This window comes from Esox lucius, chromosome 11 (genome assembly GCF_011004845.1).
Source record: "Esox lucius isolate fEsoLuc1 chromosome 11, fEsoLuc1.pri, whole genome shotgun sequence".
NCBI classification, from domain to species: Eukaryota; Metazoa; Chordata; class Actinopteri; order Esociformes; family Esocidae; genus Esox; species Esox lucius.
This window is the reverse complement of record NC_047579.1, coordinates 2,296,417-2,318,255: the sequence shown is the minus strand read 5'-3', so window position 1 is coordinate 2,318,255 and position 21,839 is coordinate 2,296,417. Positions and strand designations below refer to the sequence as shown.

The 21,839-nt window shown below is 38.8% G+C and overlaps 1 protein-coding gene across 16 annotated transcripts; it reads right to left on the bottom strand.

Moving 5' to 3' along the window:
• Nucleotides 1–1,763: 1,763 nt before the first annotated feature.
• amdhd2 (amidohydrolase domain containing 2) lies at nucleotides 1,764–20,969 on the bottom strand. Of its 16 annotated transcripts, XM_010865052.3 has the most exons (17): nucleotides 20,899–20,969; nucleotides 20,696–20,770; nucleotides 20,352–20,431; nucleotides 19,479–19,587; nucleotides 19,047–19,087; nucleotides 18,055–18,113; nucleotides 15,393–15,577; nucleotides 15,156–15,292; nucleotides 14,446–14,585; nucleotides 12,269–12,323; nucleotides 10,010–10,222; nucleotides 9,073–9,161; nucleotides 7,436–7,580; nucleotides 6,431–6,538; nucleotides 5,177–5,245; nucleotides 4,940–5,041; nucleotides 1,764–4,073 (listed from the first exon to the last, which is right to left on the bottom strand). In XM_010865052.3, exons 7-17 carry the CDS (start codon nucleotides 15,473–15,475, stop codon nucleotides 3,982–3,984), a joined length of 1,233 nt encoding a protein of 410 aa, XP_010863354.1. In that variant the 5' UTR covers nucleotides 15,476–15,577; nucleotides 18,055–18,113; nucleotides 19,047–19,087; nucleotides 19,479–19,587; nucleotides 20,352–20,431; nucleotides 20,696–20,770; nucleotides 20,899–20,969; the 3' UTR covers nucleotides 1,764–3,981. The 16 variants fall into 16 exon arrangements, with proteins under 16 accessions (XP_010863354.1, XP_010863352.1, XP_010863355.1 ...); XM_010865050.3 differs by lacking the exon at nucleotides 20,352–20,431; XM_010865053.3 differs by lacking the exons at nucleotides 19,047–19,087; nucleotides 20,352–20,431.
• Nucleotides 20,970–21,839: the final 870 nt, after the last annotated feature.

Genomic DNA, 21,839 nt, shown 5'->3' with positions numbered 1-21,839 from the left:
CCATGTTCTCATTCTGTTTACGCCAAATTCTGACTCTACCATCTGAATGTCTCAACAGAAATCGAGACTCATCAGACCAGGCAACATTCTTCCAGTCTTCAACTGTCCAATTTTGGTGAGCTCGTGCAAATTGTAGTCTCTTTTTCCTATTTGTAGTGGAGATGAGTGGTACCCGGTGGGGTCTTCTGCGGTTGTAGCCCATCTGCCTCAAGGTTGTGCATGTTTTGGCTTCACAAATGCTTTGCTGCACACCTCGGTTATAACGAGTGGTTATTTCAGTCAAAGTTGCTCTTCTATCAGCTTGAATCAGTCGGCCCATTCTCCTCTGACCTCTAGCATCAACAAGGCATTTTCGCACACAGGACTGCCGCATACTGGATGTTTTTCCCTTTTCACACCATTCTTTGTAAACCTTAGAAATGGTTGTGCGTGAAAATCCCAGTAACTGAGATGATTGTGAAATACTCAGAATGGCCCGTCTGGCACCAACAACCATATCACGCTCAAAATTGCTTAAATCACCTTTCTTTCCCATTCTGACATTCAGTTTGGAGTTCAGGAGATTGTCTTGACCAGGAGCACACCCCTAAATGCATTGAAGCAACTGCCATGTGATTGGTTGATTAGATAATTGCATTAATGAGAAATTGAACAGGTGTTCCTAATAATCCTTTAGGTGAGTGTATAACCAAGCAATGGCTACTCAAAGAAAAACTGACAATGGCAGGCATAGTGAGTATGACTGTGCATGTGTATGTATTATAACAGCATTGTGTATTGTAACTGCACACACCAGCTTTCTAAACTACCAGTGTCTCATTCTTAACCGTAACCAAAATTTAGAGTCACTTCAGACTTCAAATTAATATACACTGCTCAAAATAGTTAAGGGAACATGTATTCATCACAGTGAAGCACCAAGTAAAGGGATATCAATCTGTCCAGTTAGGAAACGTAAGCTATTGTGAGTCAATGTCACTTGTTTTTGGTGCAAATGAAAGTGACAACAGGCACACTGGAGAGGCAACAGCAAGACAACCCCCAAAAAAGGGAATGGTTTTGCAGGTGGTGGTCACAGACAATTGCTCTCTCCTTATCCCTCCTTACTGATTCTTCTCTAGTTTTGCGTTTTGCTAGTGTCCTTGTCATTACTAGTAGCGTAAGGCGGCCAATTCAGTTTGCACAGCCCATTCAGTTTTCACAGGTAGTCTAGCTCCTCCAAGAAGGCGCAAAGTTTGCTGTGTCTCTCAATACAGTCTCAAGAGCATGGAGGAGATACCAGGAGACGGGCCATTACACGAGGAGAGCTGGACAGGGCCATAGAAGGGCATCAACCCAGCAGCAGGACAAGTATCTGCTCCTTTGTGTGAGGAGGAACAGGAGGAGCACTGCCAGAGCCCAACAAAATGACCTCCAGCGGGCTACTGGTGTGCATGTTTTCTGACCAAACAGTCAGAAACAGACTCCATGAGGGTTGCATGAGGTTTACTCAATGTATAAGGTGTTTATACATATATCACATGTATTACGCTAGCTTGCTCATTATATACAGTATCAGAACAATAGCACCGTTAAACTAACGGGTGTTAACTACATTGTTCTATATTGAGCGTTGACTACTTCCGACGCAGATAAATGGTTAGCGCTCTGAGCTAGACCTGAATGCTCAGAGTTCCTCTGGCACCGCTGGATTCGGATTGGAAGCGACAACATCGTCCTTCCTTTTCTATGGCCAGAAATCAACCAACAGGACTTCATTGAGGTACTGGATTGTTCATTTTATTTGCCCATAGGAGTGAAGTGACCCAACAGTTTTGGTCTCAATGTATGCAAGCACCGTAGCGGGCCTACAACGTGATTTTACATTTGCCAGTCTACAGTACTGCATGTGCTTGTGAGATAAGTTGCTTTTGGGTAAACATTGCATTCTTTGTTTTGTGGAAGCTTGTTTTATATATAGAGTCTATAATACAAAACAAGTAGACAATTGATAACTGTTTCAACTGAGTGTTTATTGCTAATGCTGCTTGAAATGTCATATATTTAAACGTGAATAACAATCTAAATAGTCAAAATCATATTTCCTTGAAATCATTTCTTCATTTGTTTTTAATGTGTAAGGATTCAAAAGATAATTGACTCTATAGAGACTAAAATAAAAACATTGTGAATACCCACAATTTTGTTAGGGTAATTGGGAATAATAAAAAGATTGGTTAAAAGATCTCCGGGCCAACCCTTATTAGCTTAAACGTGGGATAGGGGCGCTACCTACAGTAAGGATTTTGAACTTTAATACATTTCATTCATCAAGACCTGATATGGTATTTCAGTGTTCCCTTAATTCTTTTGAGCAGTGTATTTTAGGTATATTAAGAAAAACTATTCCTACAAATGCATTTTAGGATACATTTGAGGAAGAATTGCCAAATGTATCTTTATTCATTAAAGTCATTAGGATGAGTGACATATATTTTAAAATAATGCTTTGAACAATATAATGTATTTTTAACTGTTGACATGTTGTTTTTTCTATGCTGTTGAAAGTTTTACTGCTGTTTTACAGCTGGGCTGGAAATGGTTTTAGCAAAATAACTGGGCCACGGGCAAGCTTTGTGCTGAGACACCCACAACTACAGAGCTCTGATCCATTAAGATCAAATATACATCTGCATCACAAAGTGGTCTAGCCTAGAGCAGCCCAATGCCAGGCAACAAATGCCCTATTAGTAGGTTTCATTGTGAGAGTAGGTTGAACATTCAGGTTGCATGAGCTTCCAGCTCTAGGCTAGATAACTTACAGTCAGAATATTTAATATGTGCCTACTTTAACCTTCATGTTTCAAATTTATGAAGGTGTCTACAACTGCAGACCAATTTTACTTATCTTAAGATAATTAAATTGAAATTTCTATATATTGTATATATATAATCTACTGAATATTCACAAACAATTCTTGGAACCACAATTAGTCTACATCATAAGTAATGCTAGAACTGAAGTTGTGAAAGTCAAATCTGTGAATGGGCAACTTTGATGGGAATGGTGGCCACAAAGAATCTGACCCATGTCCACTCAAAATGATACATTTGAATTTTCTTGTCCATTCCAATTCTACAGTTTTAAGAACTTTTAGTAGATACTTGCATGTGTGTTTTGGCAAACTTAACTCTACCTTTAGGATAACATGAGTCTGGTAATGTCTGGCAAAATCCAAACACTTTAGTCTTCATTCAAAATGTTTGCACCAATGTTCTAGCATGGTGGTGGTTGTATGATGATTTGGTGATTCTTTGCTGTGTCAGGACTTCCCATTGGTTCAGAAAGCCAAAGGGATGTGGGCTTCAGGACTTGGACAATTCAGTTGATTCTCTAAAACCCACAAATGTTGCCATGTTAAAACAGTTCAGCATGGAAAGGTAAGTCAAAATTCCTCTAAAGCCATGAGACACGGACCATTGATTTCAGTTATTGCAACTACTAAAAATGTCAGAAGCAGTTATTGAGTTTAAAGAGGCAATTACCTATTTACACAGTTGGATTGGGTGTAGCTTTTTCAGTTAAAAAATATAAATGTATATGGTCACTCAAGTTGTCTTTATCTAGTATCTGTTTTTCTGTTGTAGATGTGTTTAAAATTTGTGTAAAAATGTGCAAACAGAGACACTTATCCATGTTTTTAAATCCATTTCAACAAGTATACCTTCCATTCCTTCTTTTAAACAGAACACCATATTCTGTAGCACTGGAAAAGTGGCTCCATTTTATTCATATAGTGGTTAAATGTTTGTAATTACACAGATTCTTCTTATTGACTGAAAGACGATAACCTCTGTGATTGTCAATGCAGCCAGGGAAGACGTGCATCCCAAATGGCACCCCATCCCCTCTGTTCTGGTCTATAGTAGGGCACTATTTATGAAATAGAGTGCCATTTGGGGCAGGAGTATTTTGACAAGGTGTGTGGGCAGCTGTGGGATTTAACAATTATGATGATGCAATTTCCTCCACACTTCCTGGCCAGCGATGTAGGTAGCTCTGACATTGAGAGCGTCGTCAAGCAGAACGAGATCTGGCAGAGACAGGGACATGTTTTACTATTTAGTGCTATGATGGCAATTCCTTCATTCCTTCACCACACAAACCCGCTACATGCTTTTAAACCTTCCCTCCACATTTACTTTAAAATGTTGTTGTGGCCCTGAACTGGCGCATCTGATTCAATTAAAGGAGTGATAATTAGTTGTCAAGTGGAATCAGGCAAGGAATCTCTGGAAGAGTGCAGGGATGATAAACCAAAAACCATTTAAACTGTTAATGTCCACTTCTTATTGCAGACATTTTGCTGATATTGTTTATCTCGATAAGCAGCTTATACTTGAGAAATGTGAAGTTTGAAATGAAACACCTTTCCTAATCTGAATGACTGTTAATGGGACACTTGAAGGTAATATTTAAACAGAAAAAAGCAGAACAGAAAATTGCTGCATTCCGTAATATGCAAGGGCTACCATATTTGACCAATCACTACACTATTTTTGCAACAGAGAAATCTTTGCATTATTTTTGAAAAGGTTTCTAAGTTCTTAACAGTTTATGATCCCATTCCTGCAGAAAACAACACAATAAGGAAAACCTCTCTCTGTTTCCTTCCGAACATAGATGAAATTATTAGGAAGTAAATCAGACTAGGAGAGAAAGACCATGATTAATTATCATATGATTTTCTACAAGATCAATTGTTGCCCCATATTCCTTGATGCATTTCAAACTTTACTTCCTTATGATTTTTTGACAGATTATCATAGGTCTAATCAAGAATGCAACAAATATTAGTTGGTTAACACATCACTTATTTTACATGGTGGGGTCATGAAAATATTTGGATTAAAAAAATTAGGTCAAGGTTGGGGAACTGCTGGATATTTTGAGTCTCACCTGCGTCTCCACCATAGTCCAGGATGCCTTTGGCATGGCTGATGCCCAGGAGCTGGGCTGGGTGGAGCGATGCAGCCTCCAGAGCTTCTTCCACACGGCAGCCTAACAACACCGGCGCGTGCAAGGAAAGATGCAGGACACACACATAGTGCATAGCCGAATATTCCGAAGGGCTGAATTAATAATTTGAGGATAATTAACTCACTCACTCACTCACTCACTCACTCACTCACTCACCTGAAGCCTGTTTGAAGTGCCTGACACACATGTCCATTGTAGCTATACTGCCACAGAGAGTCTTGGTGCCTTTGAATGAATACAGATTTCAGAAAGCCATTTTTTGCACTTACATGTTTGTGAATTCTCATGAATACCTGTTAATATATATTTTTTAAACATTATACATTAAAAATTATTATTATTCATATGTATAGTTTTTATAAGTTATTTCATATAAGTGTTAAGTTTCAAAGAAATGCATAATTTTTTCATTATCAAAATAAGTGTCCAGATTCAATTCTTAGGTCATTCTATAAAACGCTGATGCAAGTTTGAATCTCTTGTTTTTAGTACAGCATACAATGAGAAGCAGTACAATTATCATGGTGTACACTTCTCACAGCTAAAAAGTTCAAATGTATTATCAATTATTTAATTTTTTGGGTCTTCATGTTGTGAATGTGAATTCTTCATTACTTTTTTGACTTGTTGCTTTAAACCGGTTGATGAAAAACATGCTTTTTATGTAAGATAAGAAAATATCCTGAACTTAGTAATTTATTATTTTTGTGAACTTGACCATCTTTCTTTTTACTATTATTTTACCAGATTAGTTGACTGAGACACATTCTCATTTACAGTAAGGATCAATGGAGTGTTAACTTGCTTGCTCAGGGAAAGAACAGCAGATGTTTTAACTTGCCCACTCTGATTTGATCTAACAATGTTTAAGATTCTGATTCTCCAACCATTAGAACTTCCCCTTGTAGAACAAGCTTTGGAAAACACTACGTGAGGGAATCGCATGCTGGGACTCATAGACCTAGGGGAACCCAGCTGGTGGTGTGAGAAGGGCAGATGTCATGTTTCCTTATTGTGTCCTCATTTAAACACTCTCAGGTCTGGAAACTATCAGTCTTAGACATGCTTGGGAGAAGGTACAGGGAACTGCAGCAATCAAACCACCACAAACCCCATTTTTTAACTCATAGATTATAGGCTTAAACCAACTACTGGTACAATCTTTGTTCCTTTTGTTGCTTTTATAACCATAGTCTTTCACCAGAAGTTTTACTACTGTTGAGAACCGTTTTGTATCCCGTACATGAAGAAACCTTTGTTGCTGCAAAAAATTTAAACAGACCATCCTTATTGATAAAATACAAAAAAACTGCCATTAAAGTCTCTGGTCTCATTATTAAAGCTGTCCCACTTGTTTTTTGTTTGTGCTGGAAAGTCAACCTATAACAACAGATTACAAGAGATTCTGACCTGCTACATAAGCATGGAGCCCTTGAATTTCAATGACTTGCTGGCCCAATGTGTGGCGGCCAGGAGGGAGACCCATTGCTGCAATGGCATCAGTCACCAACACCAGACCTGTAGGGCAAACACATATTAACCACAACCAGAGCCAAATATATTTCACAACAGTTAATTAATATTTCTGTATGTAGACACACACACACCCACACACACAGACAGTGTCTCTTTGGGAATTTGTGACCATTCAGCCAAAAGATCATTTGTGAGGTCAGGCTCTGATATTGGAAGAAGTCTTGGCTTACAATCGCAATTCCAATGCAACCCAAAGGTGTTCAGTGGGGTTGAAATTAGGGCTCTGTGCAGGCAACTCAAGTTCCTCCACACCAACATTGTTGAACCATGGATGCCACTTTGTGCATGCTGGAACAGGAAAGGGCCTTCTGGAAGCACCCAATTGTCTAAAATGTCTTTGTATTAAGATGACCCTTCAATGGAACTAAGGGGCCTAGCCCAAACCTTGTAACACAGCCCCAGACCATTTTCCCTCCTCCACCAAACTGCACAGTAGGCACTATGCATTTCACTAGGTAGAATTCTCACATTTTGATGTGAGGCTTGCTGCCATGGAAACCCATTTCGTGAAGCTCATGCCGCACAGTTCTTGTGCTAATGTTGATTCCTGCTCTGCGAGTTTGCAAGGTCTACCACTTTGCGGCTGGGCTGTTGTTGCTCCTAGACGCTTCTACTTCACAATCATAGCAGTAACAGTTGACCGGGGCAAATCTATTCACGAACTGACTTGTGGCAAAGGTGGCATCCTATGACATCCTAAGATCCACGTTTAAAGTCACTGAGCTCTTCAGTACAACCCATTGTAGTGCCAATGTTTGTATACAGAGAATTCAGGTCTGGACACCTTTGAGGAATGGGTGTGGCTGAAACACCTGAACTCAATAATTAGTAGGGGTGTCCACATACTTTTGACCATTAAGTGTACATACTTATACCAACCTGTTGGGTGTGCTCTGTGGGCGATACGCAGAGCAGCAGGGTTGGTGTGGATGCCATCAGCAATCATTCCATAGAAAACAGTCCTGCCTTGGGGAACTTGGTCACTGGTTAGAAGACCCACAATACCCGGATCACGATGGTGGAACTAACCGACCAGGGACATAGCAACACAAATAAAGAATCATATTGATATAATTAAATGGAGGTTCATGAAGTGCATCTTTTATTTAAAATATTTTAGTATTTGTACTTTCATTAATATTGTAGAAAAAAAAAGAAGAATTTTATCATATACAGTTGTGCTCAAAGGTTTGAGTGAGGCAGGCAAAACATATTTTATTTCTTATGGGATTCAAATTCAACAGTAAGTCATGGCACAATCATGGCAACAAAGAAAAACATTAACTGACCCCTGTTCAAAAGTCTGCATACCCTTAATTCTAAATGCTGTGTATTGACCCCTTTAGCATCAATGACAGTGTGCAGTCTTTTGTAATAGTTGTCTATGAGATCCTGAATTCTTGCAGGTGGTATAGCTGCTCATTCGTCTTGACAAAATGCCTCCCGGTCATGCAAAGTCTTTGGTCGTCTTGCATGAACCGCAAGTTTGAGAGCTCGATTATATTATGGTCAGGAGACTGTAATGGCCACTGCAGAACCTTCACCCATTTTCTGCTGTAACCACTAGAGGGTCAACTTGGCCTTGTGCTTAGGGTCATTGTCGTGCTGGAAAGTCCATGAGTGTCCAATGTGCAGCTTTCGTGCAGAAGAATGCTCAATGAAAGTGTCAGCCAGTATTTTCTGATGCATGCTGCATTAATCTTGCCATAAATTTTCACAAGATTCCCCGTGCCTTTAGAGCTCACACACCCCCAAAACATCAGTGAGCCACCACCATGCTTCACAGTGGGGATGGTATTCTGTTCACTATAGGCCTTGTTGACCCCTCTCCAAACATAGCATTTATGGTTGTGATCATAAAGCTCTATTTTGGTCTTGTCAGTTCAAATTACAGTGTGCCAGAAGCTGTGAGGCGTGTCAATGTGTTGTTGGGCATATTGTAACCAGGCTTTTTTGTGGCATTGGCGCAGTAAAGGCTTCTTTCTGGCAACTCGAACATGCAGCTCATTTTGGTTCAAGTACCGTCATATTGTGCTCCTTGAAACAACCACATTGTCTTTTTCCAGAGCAGCCTGTATTTCTCCTGAGGTTAACTGTGGGTTTTTCTTTGTATCCCGAACAATTTTTCTGGCAGTTTTGGCAGAAATCTTTCTTGGTCTAGCTGAACCTTGGCTTCCACTTAATAAGTGACCGAACAGCACTGGCATTTGTAAGGCTTTGTAAATCTTTTTATATCCTTTATAAAGTTCCATTACCTTGTTATACAGGTCTTTTGACAGTTCTTTTCTGCTCTCCATGGCTCAGTATCTAGCCTGCTCAGCGCATCCACGTGAGAGCTAACAAACTCAACGACTAACAGACACTAATTTATAAAGCCACAGGTGTGGGAAAAGTAACATTTAATTTTCACCTGTGTGTGTGTGTTACCTTGTGTATCTGTAACAAGGCCAAACATTTGGGTGATTTCTGTTAAGCATTGTGCTTAACAGAAAATATAATTAGACTATATTACTCACTGGAAGCATTGCGTTGAAGAGATGCGTGATGAACGAAGCTCCGTACCGTACTGCGTCCTCTGCTTGGGATAAGTTGGCTACAGAGTGTCCTTCACATGGAATATGTTGACAGGAAGATCCAAAGATATGACATCATCATACAAAATGGGGCATACAGACAGGAGACATATTTTTGATTGTATCAGCAGCATATTTTCTGTTGCTTTAAAAGGCCCATGTAGATTAGCCTTAAAATATGTATGAGAGGATATATGCACAATACATAGTGCGGCATACATAGGAAGTATATCTAATTCCCACACACTCAGAAGTTTTCTATGTTTTGGGTTCGCAATAGAACCCTTTTGGTTCTAAATTAAACCTATAGGCTCTATGTTGATAAATGGTTCTGCATGAGGGGGACAGCCAAAGAACATTATAGATGTGAAAAATAGGTTAATGAAACATAGATCACAGGGCGTGATAACAGCAACTGATAACAGCATCCAGTCAAAAACTGATTTAACAAATTGGATATTTATCAAATTTGTCATAATTTTTATATTGTAACAGAGCAACATACAATAACCCAAGCCTGGTTTTGTGTATCAGGCTTGAGTTGGCGGTTTTTGCTACATAAATGTCCTTTTCAGGTTTAGAAGTGTCTGCTAAATGCTACCTACAATCTATAAAGCTGGTACCACAGCAATTATAAATAAATAGCGGGTTTTAGTAAAGTACATCCTAGCAGTAACAAGTTGGATTGGTGAAGACATTAACATTTATTTCGGGTAACATCCATACAGGCATCATCCTTCAATTAGTCCTTCAACACAGTGTTTTATTCACATTCAAATTATAGCCTAAACATAGTTATATCTTAGTCGGAGTAAGGACATTTGTGACCTTTCCCATACTAGTTCCATTAACCTCTTCACCGCATGTATGCAAAACCTACCTAGAGACACAGTGATGCCCCTCTGAGTGAGTTCTCTGACCACTGACTGACTATTGGGTAGCTCGGGGGCCAACGTCACCATAGCAACATTATCCAAGGTCCCATAAGTCTCAATCAGGTCCGACATGCCGTCCGACAGGAAGGAGCGCAAGTGCTGCTCTGGATGGGCTCCCTTCTTCTCTAAACTGATGAAGGGACCTTCTAGATGAAACCCTGGACAGTGAAAAAGAGGGAGGGATGTGGAAGAAAACAGAAAAAGTAAGTTAGCAAAACTGAGGTGTTTTAGAAATATAAGATATTGAAAGAATATCATAATGTCATATACAGAAATGAGCTGTATGGAAATGTCCTCTACTGTATACAATAGACTTATAAATCTGAGTGGTTTGAATCCTGAATGGCTGATAGACGTGGTGAACACAAGGTGGTGTGTATATCTGCTCAAGCCATGTTGCTCTCAACATACAGTGGGGAGAACAAGTATTTGATAACCTGCAAAATCGACAGTGTTTCCTAATTACAAAGCATGTAGAGGTCTGTAATTTTTTCATAGGTACACTTCAACTGTGAGAGACGGGGGGAAAAAATCCAGAAAATCACATTGTATGATTTTTAAATAATTAATTTGCATTTTATTGCATGACATAAGTATTTGATACATCAGAAAAGTATTTGAGCACCTACCAACCAGTAAGAATTCCGGGTCTCATAGACCTGTTAGTTTTTCTTTAAGAAGCCCTCCTGTTCTCCACTCATTACCTGTATTAACTGCACCTGTTTGAACTCGTTCCCTGTATAAAAGACACCTGTCCACACACTCATTCAAACAGACAACAACCTCTCCACAATGGCCAAGACCAGAGAGCTGTGTAAGGACATCAGGGATGAAATTGTAGACCTGCACAAGGCTGGGATGGGCTACAGGACAATAGGCAAGCAGCTTGGTGAGAAGGCAACAACTGTTACAATTATTAGAAAATGGAAGAAGTTCAAGATGATGGTCAATCTCCCTGGGTCTGAGGCTCCATGCAAGATCTCACCTCGTGGGGCATCAATGATCATGTGGAAGGTGAGGGATCAGCCCAGAACTACACGGCAGGACCTGGTCAATGACCTGAAGAGAGCTGGGACCACAGTCTCAAAGAAAACCATTAGTAACACACTACGCCGTCATGGATTAAAATCCTGCAGCGCATGCAAGGTACCCCTGCTCAAGCCAGCACATGTCCAGGCCCGTCTGAAGTTTGCCACTGACCATGTGGATGATCCAGAGGAGGAATGGGAGAAGGTCATGTGGTCTGATGAGACAAAAATAGAGCTTTTTGGTCTCAACTCCACTCGCCGTGTTTGGAGGAAGAAGAAGGATGAGTACAACCCCAAGAACACCATCCCAACTGTGAAGCGTGGAGGTGGAAACATCATTCTTTGGGGATGCTTTTCTGCAAAGGACAGGACGACTGCATCGTATTGAGGGGAGGATGGATGGGGCCATGTATCGCGAGATCTTGGCCAATAACCTCCTTCCCTCAGTAGGAGCATTGAAGATGGGTCGTGGCTGGGTCTTCCAGCATGACAACGACCCGAAACACACAGCCAGGGCAACTAAGGAGTGGCCCCATAAGAAGCATCTCAAGGTGGCCTAGCCAGTCTCCAGACCTGAACCCAATAGAAAATCTTTGGAGTGAGCTGAAAGTCCATATTGCCCAGCGACAGCCCTGAAACCTGAAGGATCTAGAGAAGGTCTGTATCCAAAATCCTTGTTGCAGTGTGTGCAAACCTGGTCAAGAACTACAGGAAACGTATTATCTTTGTAATTGCAAACAAAGGTTTCTGTACCAAATATTAAGTTCTGCTTTTCTGATGTATCAAATATTTATGTCATGCAATAAAATGTAAATTAGTTACAGAAAAACCATACAATGTGAATGTGAAAACCTGCAAAATCGGCAGTGTATCAAATACTTGTTCTCCCCACTGTATTTTATTTTGCTTTTTCAAGCACTTTGAGATTTTCTATAATAAAAAGCACTATAGAAGTTGAATACATTATTATTAATATTATATTATTATTAATAATGAATTATTATATGGCCAATATGCCACAGCTAAGGGCTGTTTGTCTTGCCTAAGTACATCTCTCAGCCATGTTATATTGGCCATATACCACACCCCTGTGCCTAACTGCTTACAAATATAATACAGCATAGGAAATAATATCCAAATAAATAATCTCTACATCCTTCCTGAATGTATCCTTACCCAGAACTCCAGCTCCCTCCATTCCACCACTGTGAACTTTAACCTCAGGCAAAACCTAGATAACAGGGAGTAACTTTAAAAGGTCCCCACATAGGATTTGGTACCTGCATAATTTATACAGTACCAGTCAAAGTTTGGACTGGTACTGTACATCTTGCATTTATACACAATATGTAAGGATGTGATTGAGCATACCTTCAGTGGTATGACAGATATGTTATACATATTGCAGAATATTGGACACAATTAAATTTGGTGTGCCAAACAAGCTCAATAACGATAACTGAAGAACATTTTGGTCAGACTGTCAGAAAGGATCACTTTGTTTTGTTGCACCCTGGCTACTTCTTGAGGTAGGATGGGTGTCGGTGAGCTAAATTGTTGTTGTTTCTTTCATGTTATGGGCTATTCTCAATGGTCCTGGGGCATTCTGGGACTTTTAAAAATAACAAGCTATTTTCTAAACCTCCCATTTTGGGCTGTATAAATATGTTGTTTATATGTTTGTTTTATAATTTGCGAAAAACTCCTAATATGGTTAAGAAGAGACTGCTTTGTTTGGATCAACTACAGACTTTTATAATGATTTTTATTATTTATTTCCCAGCACAAGAGTCCTATGTTGTGAATAAGTTTCAGTAATTTCAAACCTAGATTAAAAAAAAAACTAAAAGGAAAAAAAACTCTCCATTATGTAGAATGTTAACACAGATTTCAATTTTTGAGAGTGATCCACCCATAATGTAATAAAAAGTTTTGGAAAAAAAATGGCATATCTCAAACTGGCCAATCAAAAGAAAAGAATAAGATGGACAGAAGATCACTGACACTGGACAGAGGAAGAACTCTGCCTACAAGGCCAGCATCCCAGAGTCGCCTCTCCACTGTTGATTTTTGTGGGTAATATTTCATGAAGCTGCCAGTTTGGGAACTCAAACTAGACACACTAATGTATTTGTCCTCAGTTGCTCAGTTGTGCACCCTGGCCTCCCACTCCACTTTCTATTCTGGACAGTTTGCGCTGTTCATTGAAGGGAGTAGTACACATCATGAATGAAATCTTCAGTTTCTTGGCAATTTCTCATTAATTTCTCAGAACAAGAATAAGCTGATGAGTTTCAGAAGAAAGTTCTATTTCTGGACATTTTGAGCCTGTAATCAAACCTGATCTGAAGCTCCAAGTAGTCTAAGCAGTGTTTTTTAAATCCCTGCTCCTCGAGGCACACCACCCTGCATGTATTAGAGCTCTCCCTGCTCTATCACACATGACTCAAATGATCAGCTCATTATCAAGTCCTTGATGAGCTACATCAGGTACGTTTGGGCAGAGAGAGATCTAAAACATGCATGGTGGTGTGCCTCAAGGAGCAGGGTTGAAAAACACTGGTCTAAAGACCAGTTTTAATGCTTCTATAATCAGCACAACAGTTTTCAGCTGTGCTAAAATAATTGCAAAAGGGTTTCCCAATGATCAATAAGCCTTTTAAAATGGTAACCTTGGATTAGACAACAGAACATGTAATTGGAACACAGAACTGATGGTTGCTGATAATGGACCTCTGTACACCTGTGTAGATAATCCATAAAAATAATCTCCAGTTACAATATTTATTTACAACATTGACAATTCCTACACTGTATTTCTGATCAATCTGATGTTATTTCAATGGGCAAAAAAAATTGCTTTTCCTTCAAAACATAAATTCTTAATGGTAGTGTAGATTTGCAAACATTTCTAAAAACCTGTTTTTGCTTTTTCATTATGGGATATTGGGTGTAGATTTACAAGGAACAAAGTGTAATATATTTTAGAATAAGATCATAACATGACAAAATGTGGAAAAGGTGAAGGGGTCTGTATACTTTCCAAATACACTTCTTAACTATTCAAACTTCATAGCATTTGACTAGGACTAGAATTTCTAGAGAATTAAATACAGGAGTGCCAATAAGTTTTTTTTTTAACAATTCCTTTCAAACAAAATGTATTTCTCTAAGTAATTGTGTTGACATAAAATAATATAATTTGCCAATCGTTTTGAAAACAATGTATTTATTTTAGTCTTTTAGTTAATCGTTATTTAGGGTGCCAATAACTTTACGTTGACTGTAAGTGAGACAATAGCAAGAAACAGAAGATGTTGGTGAGTGAGAAGAAATATCGAGGTGGGGCATACCTTGTGATAGATGTCTGGAGGGGAGGTGACTAGAGTGGGTAAAAAAGAAGTGACACCATGCTCAAGGATTTTTTTGGCCACTAGAGCAATGCCTCCTCTGACATCATCGGTTGCTTGAGAGAAGTCGATGCCATATCCTCCTGTGGGGTCAAAACAAAGGATCAGTGGTTGAGTTAGAAAAATTCTGTATTCTCCTAAGTAGTGCATCGGTCTAAAGAGCTTTTGTAGCACCAAGCTGACAACCAGTTTATGTTTGAGCCTTAACTGTGCTGTTAGGTGACTATTGGCTGGGAAGCCATTGGGGAGACACGAGTAGGCCAGCATTGCCCGGATAGTTGAAAGGCATCAGCAGCAGGGACATCCTGATCTTAACCCACACCCACCCACACACACACACACGAGACTCCTTCTGGCAGGACGTGCCACTGCAGGCTACCTGGTTGGATATAATGTGTGGAAAAAAGCAGAATGGCTTGGTGCAAATGCCTACACGTCTCAATCTTCAACTCTCCTGAACTAATTCTGGGTTTCTGTGACAAGACAGGGACTAGGTAAAATGGGATATCTGAAATGGGGGAAACCATCAGATATACACACCAGCAACTTATATGGAACCTAAAATAAAATAGGAAACCTGTCTCCTCTGCACTTATTTTTCAAACTATACAAATAGAAAAATCATAATACCGCACAAAAACCACCAGACTAACCGTTGATCTGAACATCGATAAACCCAGGAGCGATAATGAGGCCTTCACAGTCAACACGTTGATCTGCAGATCCTTTCTCATCGAAAAACAGCTTCTCTGGGTCAAGGATCTTCCCCTCTCTTACCCAGAGGTCCTCTCTGTAGGAGAGTTGGAAACGATACACACAAACCTTGTTACCCAGACTGTAACTACGCTTGTTGTAGATGTGTAACAAAGCATGTTTGTATGTTCACATACCTCTGCAGTTTGTGCTCTCTAAGTATCCTGCAGTTGACAAATTGGGTGATTGGGGCGTCCGACACAGACTTATTGGAAGGCATCTCCTACAAAACACTAAAATCACTACGTCACCGCAATGGTATTTCTCTGTCCCCTCTCTGGAACCACGTCAGCTCTGCGTAGTCACTGCAGGTAAACCCAGTCTAAAAAAATAAATGTCAAAGAAGAGAAAAGACAAGTTAACAAGGACGATACAGACCACACAAAATAGTTACCTGTACCTGTTGAATATGATAGAAATACACAATTGCAGTGCAAACCTGTTAAACAGACTACTTGTAACACAGGTGAAGTAAGTATCGAATACTCCTGGCGCCAACCCAGTAAACCAACAGCAATGTAACAACCTTCCCATAAGAAACTGCAAGCTAAGATATAGCATATTTGACTTTGACCCCCGTGTTGCCATTGTTTTTCATTCACTCTATATCAGATAAGAATCCAACCCTTTGTGTTAGTATAGTAATAAATAGTGTTACTGTATGCAGCATTTGGAGAACAAATAATTATATTTTCTTAGTGAACGTTTTCCATACATATCATGGAAGATATATTTTGAGTTATATTTCGAAACTTTACTTACACCGAGACTTCTACCAAAATAACTAATTTGAAATTGAGACTGTGTCTTATATTAAAACATCTCACCGTCGGATCTCATCTATAAACGAATTTCAACTGTGCTTTATCGAATACCTGCCCCGTGGAAGACAGTCAATTCGCCGTTAGTAAGGAAGCAGATGGAATCATGTGAGAAACCCGCAGTCAGCTGACTAAAACAAACAAGGGCTCTCGGAATTTAAACATCTTAACTATTGAAATGCATGTAATGGTATTTTGTCATTAGTTTTTCCAAACAACTCACAGAACGTTTCCTGTCAACGTTGCTATTCCAATACTTTCAAATTGTCGAAAAAGTAACATGGTGTTTTGTTTTCCGCAAACAACGAGACAAACACTCGAATCAAACAACGGACTCACTACCCCCATCTGCCGTACTCTAAGTATAAGCCTGTGTGTGTGTTTTTCATAATTAAAGTGGTGTTCAATGGATTTTCAAGTGGGTAATTAATGGGTATTATTTGCAATTAAGGTGTACATGGATTGTTTTTAATTCATTTCGTGTGTGGTATAAGGAAGGATTAAGGGGGGAAATCCCGTAAAGTGCGCTAAAATCCATTAGTTATCCCTTAATCTTACCTTGAAGTATACTTGATTTGTAAATTAAGGTCATATTTATTAGTATTCTACTGTACAAACACCCCTTAATCAATGCAACACTTGTGTAATGTGCATGGATTAATGAGTAATTCCTGAAAAAAAATAGTATTTCTGAAGTACAAATGGATTTTGAATCATTTCAGTTACTCCTGAACTCATACCGTGAAATATACAAAACGTGTACCATTAACTATCAATAAAGCTATAAATCAATAGTTAAGGAAGATTAAAAATGTATTTATTAACTGAATTGTACAAAGTCATCAATATCACATCTGCTGGTATCTTACAAAAATAGCAAAATATATTTAAAAATTCCTATTAGCCAGTTCACATACATGGGACATATTTTATCATGTTTTGTGTATCAATAATAATGAAACCATTTACAAAACTGGTTGTGACATGTATTTTCTTTTCAAGTCTTTTCTTTTTTGGGCTGCACCTCACATGCCTCCAAATATCTCCTTTTTTCTTCAATAATGCTCTTCTTTAGATATCGCTTCCTGTCTCTTGTTTCTTTGTCTTTTGTACACCTCTTTTCATTGCCGTTTCCATCTTCATCTCATTCCTCCTTCTCCCTCTGATGTCATTTCTAAAACAGATTAAAAAACTAACACTGACTCTAGATGTACAAATTTGATAGGCAATACACAGTCACTTTCACAATTTAACCTAAGGCAGTTTTGTTTATGGATAACTGATAGTTTTAGAGATTGCTACAGGACATGATGTATATCAAAAATTCATAAGATCAGAAAGTACATAAATACTGTGTTTTTTGTTATTGTTTTTTCTAAATTCAACAATTTTCTTGTGGTAATTAAGCTATTTATCTCACAGGTGTCAACACAATAATGTTTAGGCCCTAGTTACAGTTTGATTGATTCACATTGGCCCATAGGCTTAAAACATGCATTTCATTATAGAACACAAAAACAACTTATATATTAGGAGGAAAAAGATCTGTCTCCAGATATAATAAATAAAATACAGTATAAGTACATTATTCAAATTATTTTGGAGAATTATAATTTTCTCTACTACAATATTAAAATATACTAAAATATTGTGCTCTGTCTTCTGATTCAAACATTTCTGTCATTGTCACGCAGACATTTAAAAACGTTGCATGCATGCACGACTTGGATGCACGACTTGGATGCACGCGTTAGTGGATCAACCAATCTGTGCTACACTTCACCAAGATTTAAACAAGAACCCAGCCGTTTGGAAACCAAATACCCAGGGACTCCCACACCTGGTTAAAAGAAGACAGTTATGTTCAGGGAACACTGAATCTGTTGAGCCACATTTTGCGGAATACATCTCAAGACTGGACTTGATGTGATGGCTGTGATGTGATGTTATGTAAAAACTATTATTTTGTCAAACTTACTTTGGGCTCTTACTCCAGAGTCACATGAGAAACCTCAGCTATTTTCAGGCGATGGTACTCTGTTTATGAAGCAAAAGCAAATAAAAGACCTTCAATAAAATGCATGCACATGTAACACAACGTCAAAGCGCTGTGGCTAGGCAGTATTACTTCCTCCGCTGACAGTTGGCACTGCCCTAGACTTAACTCGAACCCCTGATCCTCTGCTTCGCAACACGTGACCATTCCAACCAACTTAACTATGCAAAAGGTGCCAACAGTATCTCACAAGAGTACACCACTCACATTCTTTTAAATATTTGAGTATATCTTTTCATGTAACAACACTGAAGATATGAAACATTGCTACAATGTAAAGTAGTAAGTGGACAGCTTGTATAACAGTGTAGATTTGCTGTCCCCTTAAAATAACACAACACACAGCCAATAATGTCTAAACCACTGGCAACAAAAGTGAGTACACCCCAAGTGAAAATGTCCAAATTGGGCCCAATTAGCCATTTTCCCTCCCTGGTGTCATGTGACTCGTTAGTGTTACAAGGTCTCAGGTGTGAATGGGGAGCAGGTATGTTACATTTGGTGTCATCCCTTTCACTCCCTCATACTGGTCACCAGAAGTTCAACATGGCACCTCTTGGCAAAGAACTCTCTGAGGATCTGAAAATAAATAACTAACTGTTACTCTATATAAAGATTGCCAAGATCCTGAAACTGAGCTGCAGCACGGTGGCCAAGACCATACAGTGGTTTAACAGGACAGGTTCCACTCAGAACAGGCCTTGCCATGGTCGACCAAAGAAGTTGAGTGCACATGCTCAGCGTTATATCCAGAGGTTGTCTTTGGGAAATAGACGTATGTGGAGGAATACCAAAAAAACAAACATTAAGAATAGATTTTAGTATTAGATACAAGTATTTTCAACAATACAACTTTAGATCTGGTGTGATGACCACAAAACATTTAGCTTCAGTGTATACATAAACGGTTTGACCTTTGTTAATGTTGATTCAGTTCCCCATTTCATGACGTTCCCTGTAATGACAAGACAACTGTTTTTTGTACTGGCTCCTTGTGAGAATCAAACCCACAATGCCACTGCTGCAAGTGCCACACACTACCAAATGAGCAAAACTTTTTCTAAACATTTTTGACAACACTGTCTTTAGAAGAGACAGACAGGGAAGATATGAATTGCACAATCCTTTTGTCCTCACTCCTTGTCTCCTTATCAAAACTAAATTGGATGATAAAGTTATATGGGCCCCTCCTCTGACCTAATGTGATGGGCTTTGAAAAGGAGACAAAAGACACTCTTACCTGTGTTTTACGATATCAACATAAAAAAGTTTTTAAAACCATATTCTTGAATAATTTCACAATAATAATGTAAAAAAATAAAATAAAGAACAAACATAGAACTTACTAGAAATGTCAGAAGCAGTTGTGGTTAAAGGCATTCACATCTTAGGAGATTCTTATGTAGTCTGTTTTTGGATTGGTACTGATTAGCAATCATTCCTGGAAACCGCAAACTATAAGGAGTGTGAACAGTAACAAATCATTCCATCACCATTCGGAATAACTAGTCTTCTGATCCATTCAAAACACCTTTACCTCTTCTGTAATATCAATTTAAATTTTAATAACCAATGATCAACCATCAGCCCCCTACACACTTTTACAAACACTATTTTTCTCAAGTCAGAACTAGCAGTTATACATGTACAGCATGTTGTGGTCTCATTAGTTAGCCAGCACGTAATTTCTTACATGAACTTGCATGTAAGAATAATCTGGCCATATTGACATTGACACAAGGTAGCTAGATATACCAACATATTCAGTAGGTATGGCATTATAACTAGTTACTTGCTTTTGCCAGCTATATAGACTGAATATATTGGTTTGCTAGCCAGCTTCATAGTGGGCTAGTCAGCTAGGTACCCAAAAGCATCATTGCTAGCTAGCCACTAGTTAGCCATTAATGTTACTGTGTAGCATCACTTACCGTGGCAGAAATGCTACTTCTGAAAATGCTTATAGTGACATTTGTTTTCTTCGTAAATATGTAAATACAACACATATATACTACATTTCCGAATACCTTAATTAAATTTAACAACGGTACACAGATTTTGCTAACTAGTTAGCCAATGACAGGCTTACTACGCTTAGGCACATGCAGACGTGTCGCGTTCAGCGACAACTGCACCACGAGAAAAATCCGCCTAACGTGTGTATAGCCATACACAGGTGTACACATGACAGCTACGGTGGCTGAGTTTGCGTTAGTTACCATAGTAACAACAATGTTCCAGCGAAGTTAGGTTTTGGTATGTCGTCTAAGTCAGTATACTTTACGGATGTTGTGTGTTTCTGTAAATTAAATAAAAATGCAAGCCAAACAATTTTTCCTGTATATTCATTTTAAACAGGTAATGTAATTGTCTAGGTAAGCAGAATATTTTCACCTCATCTCTGTGCAATATTATTAGGATATATTGTTAGAATATAAAAACAAAACTACACATGACGATTGACATTCAATGAACAACTATTTGTGCACGTGCGAAGCTAGCCAGTCCAACCAGTATAAACTACGGTACTATAAACCCACTCTCCTCCTTTCGCGGTACATACCTCCACCAACTGCTCTGGAGTGTGAGGTCGGTCACGGCTTCCCTACTTCAAATCCTCACTAAAAGACCTGTAGCCCTAAGAAAAGAGAACAACGCCCTTATAACTACCTCATTCCATGCCCCACCCCGAGAACACCACCCAGGTACCATCCCCACTTAGCCTCCAATACCTTGACATACAAACTTTCCCTATCGAGATCATACCTTTCACAGTAAAACAGTACATGCTCCACAGTATCCATCACCAAACACTCATCACACAATCCTGATCTGCGTCTTGTGAGCAACATTAAAGAAACACTTTCGGGTCACGAAAATCTGGAATTTTTCAAAATAAAAGAGACCAACGAATTACTTAAAAACTGAGATAAATTGAGTTTATTAATTGTTTGAGAACATGTACCTCTCAAAACATTGACAACAATTCAAATATGATCATATTTAAGAGTAATTTCGATAAAAAGTGAGTGTTAGTGGGTGTTAAAACACGTTCCAAGGGTAAAATTCAGACAATGCCAATGACAGAATATGGAATATATATTGCCTCATAACTATTAAACAATTGAATATTCCACAGAGAAAGCAGTGTAGGAAATGTCCAGGAGAATGTGTAGAGTAAGACAAACCTGTCTAATCATGGGGAACAGTGTGCTACATCTAGCTACACAATATTTGCACACCCTCTTTTTCCACAATGTAACTTAATGGATATGAAATACATATTGACTCATACAGAAAAAACGATTCTACACGCCGCAGTGAATGTATTGTAGGAAATGTTCAGGAGACTCTATAGAATGATTATATGCAAAGAAATCAAGGGGCACTCTGTATTTGCAATTGTTGCTGGTGTTTTACTCCGCCCACCCCATTGCCCACAATGCAACTCAATGGATATGAAATACATATTGGCCTATAAAAAAAAATACTATTCTACACGCCGCGGTGAATGTATTGTAGGAAATGTCAAGGAAGGTGGATAGAGTAATTATATGCAAAGAAATCAAGGGGTACTCTGTATTTGCAATTGTTGCTGGTGTTTTACTCCGCCCACCCCATTGCCCACAATGCAACTCAATGGATATGAAATACATATTGGCCTATAAAAAAAAAAACTATTCTACACGCCGCAGTGAATGTATTGT

Bases quoted from the DNA above. Each gene is read 5' to 3' on its own strand.
- amdhd2 (XM_010865052.3), bottom strand. From the start codon at position 15,475: ATGCCTTCCAATAAGTCTGTGTCGGACGCCCCAATCACCCAATTTGTC. The intron at 7,581-9,072 runs GTGAGTAATATA...CTGGTCGGTTAG, and splicing joins TCTTCAACGCAATGCTTCCA to TTCCACCATCGTGATCCGGG. The intron at 4,074-4,939 runs GTGAGACTCAAA...TGTCTCTGCCAG, and splicing joins GGACTATGGTGGAGACGCAG to ATCTCGTTCTGCTTGACGAC.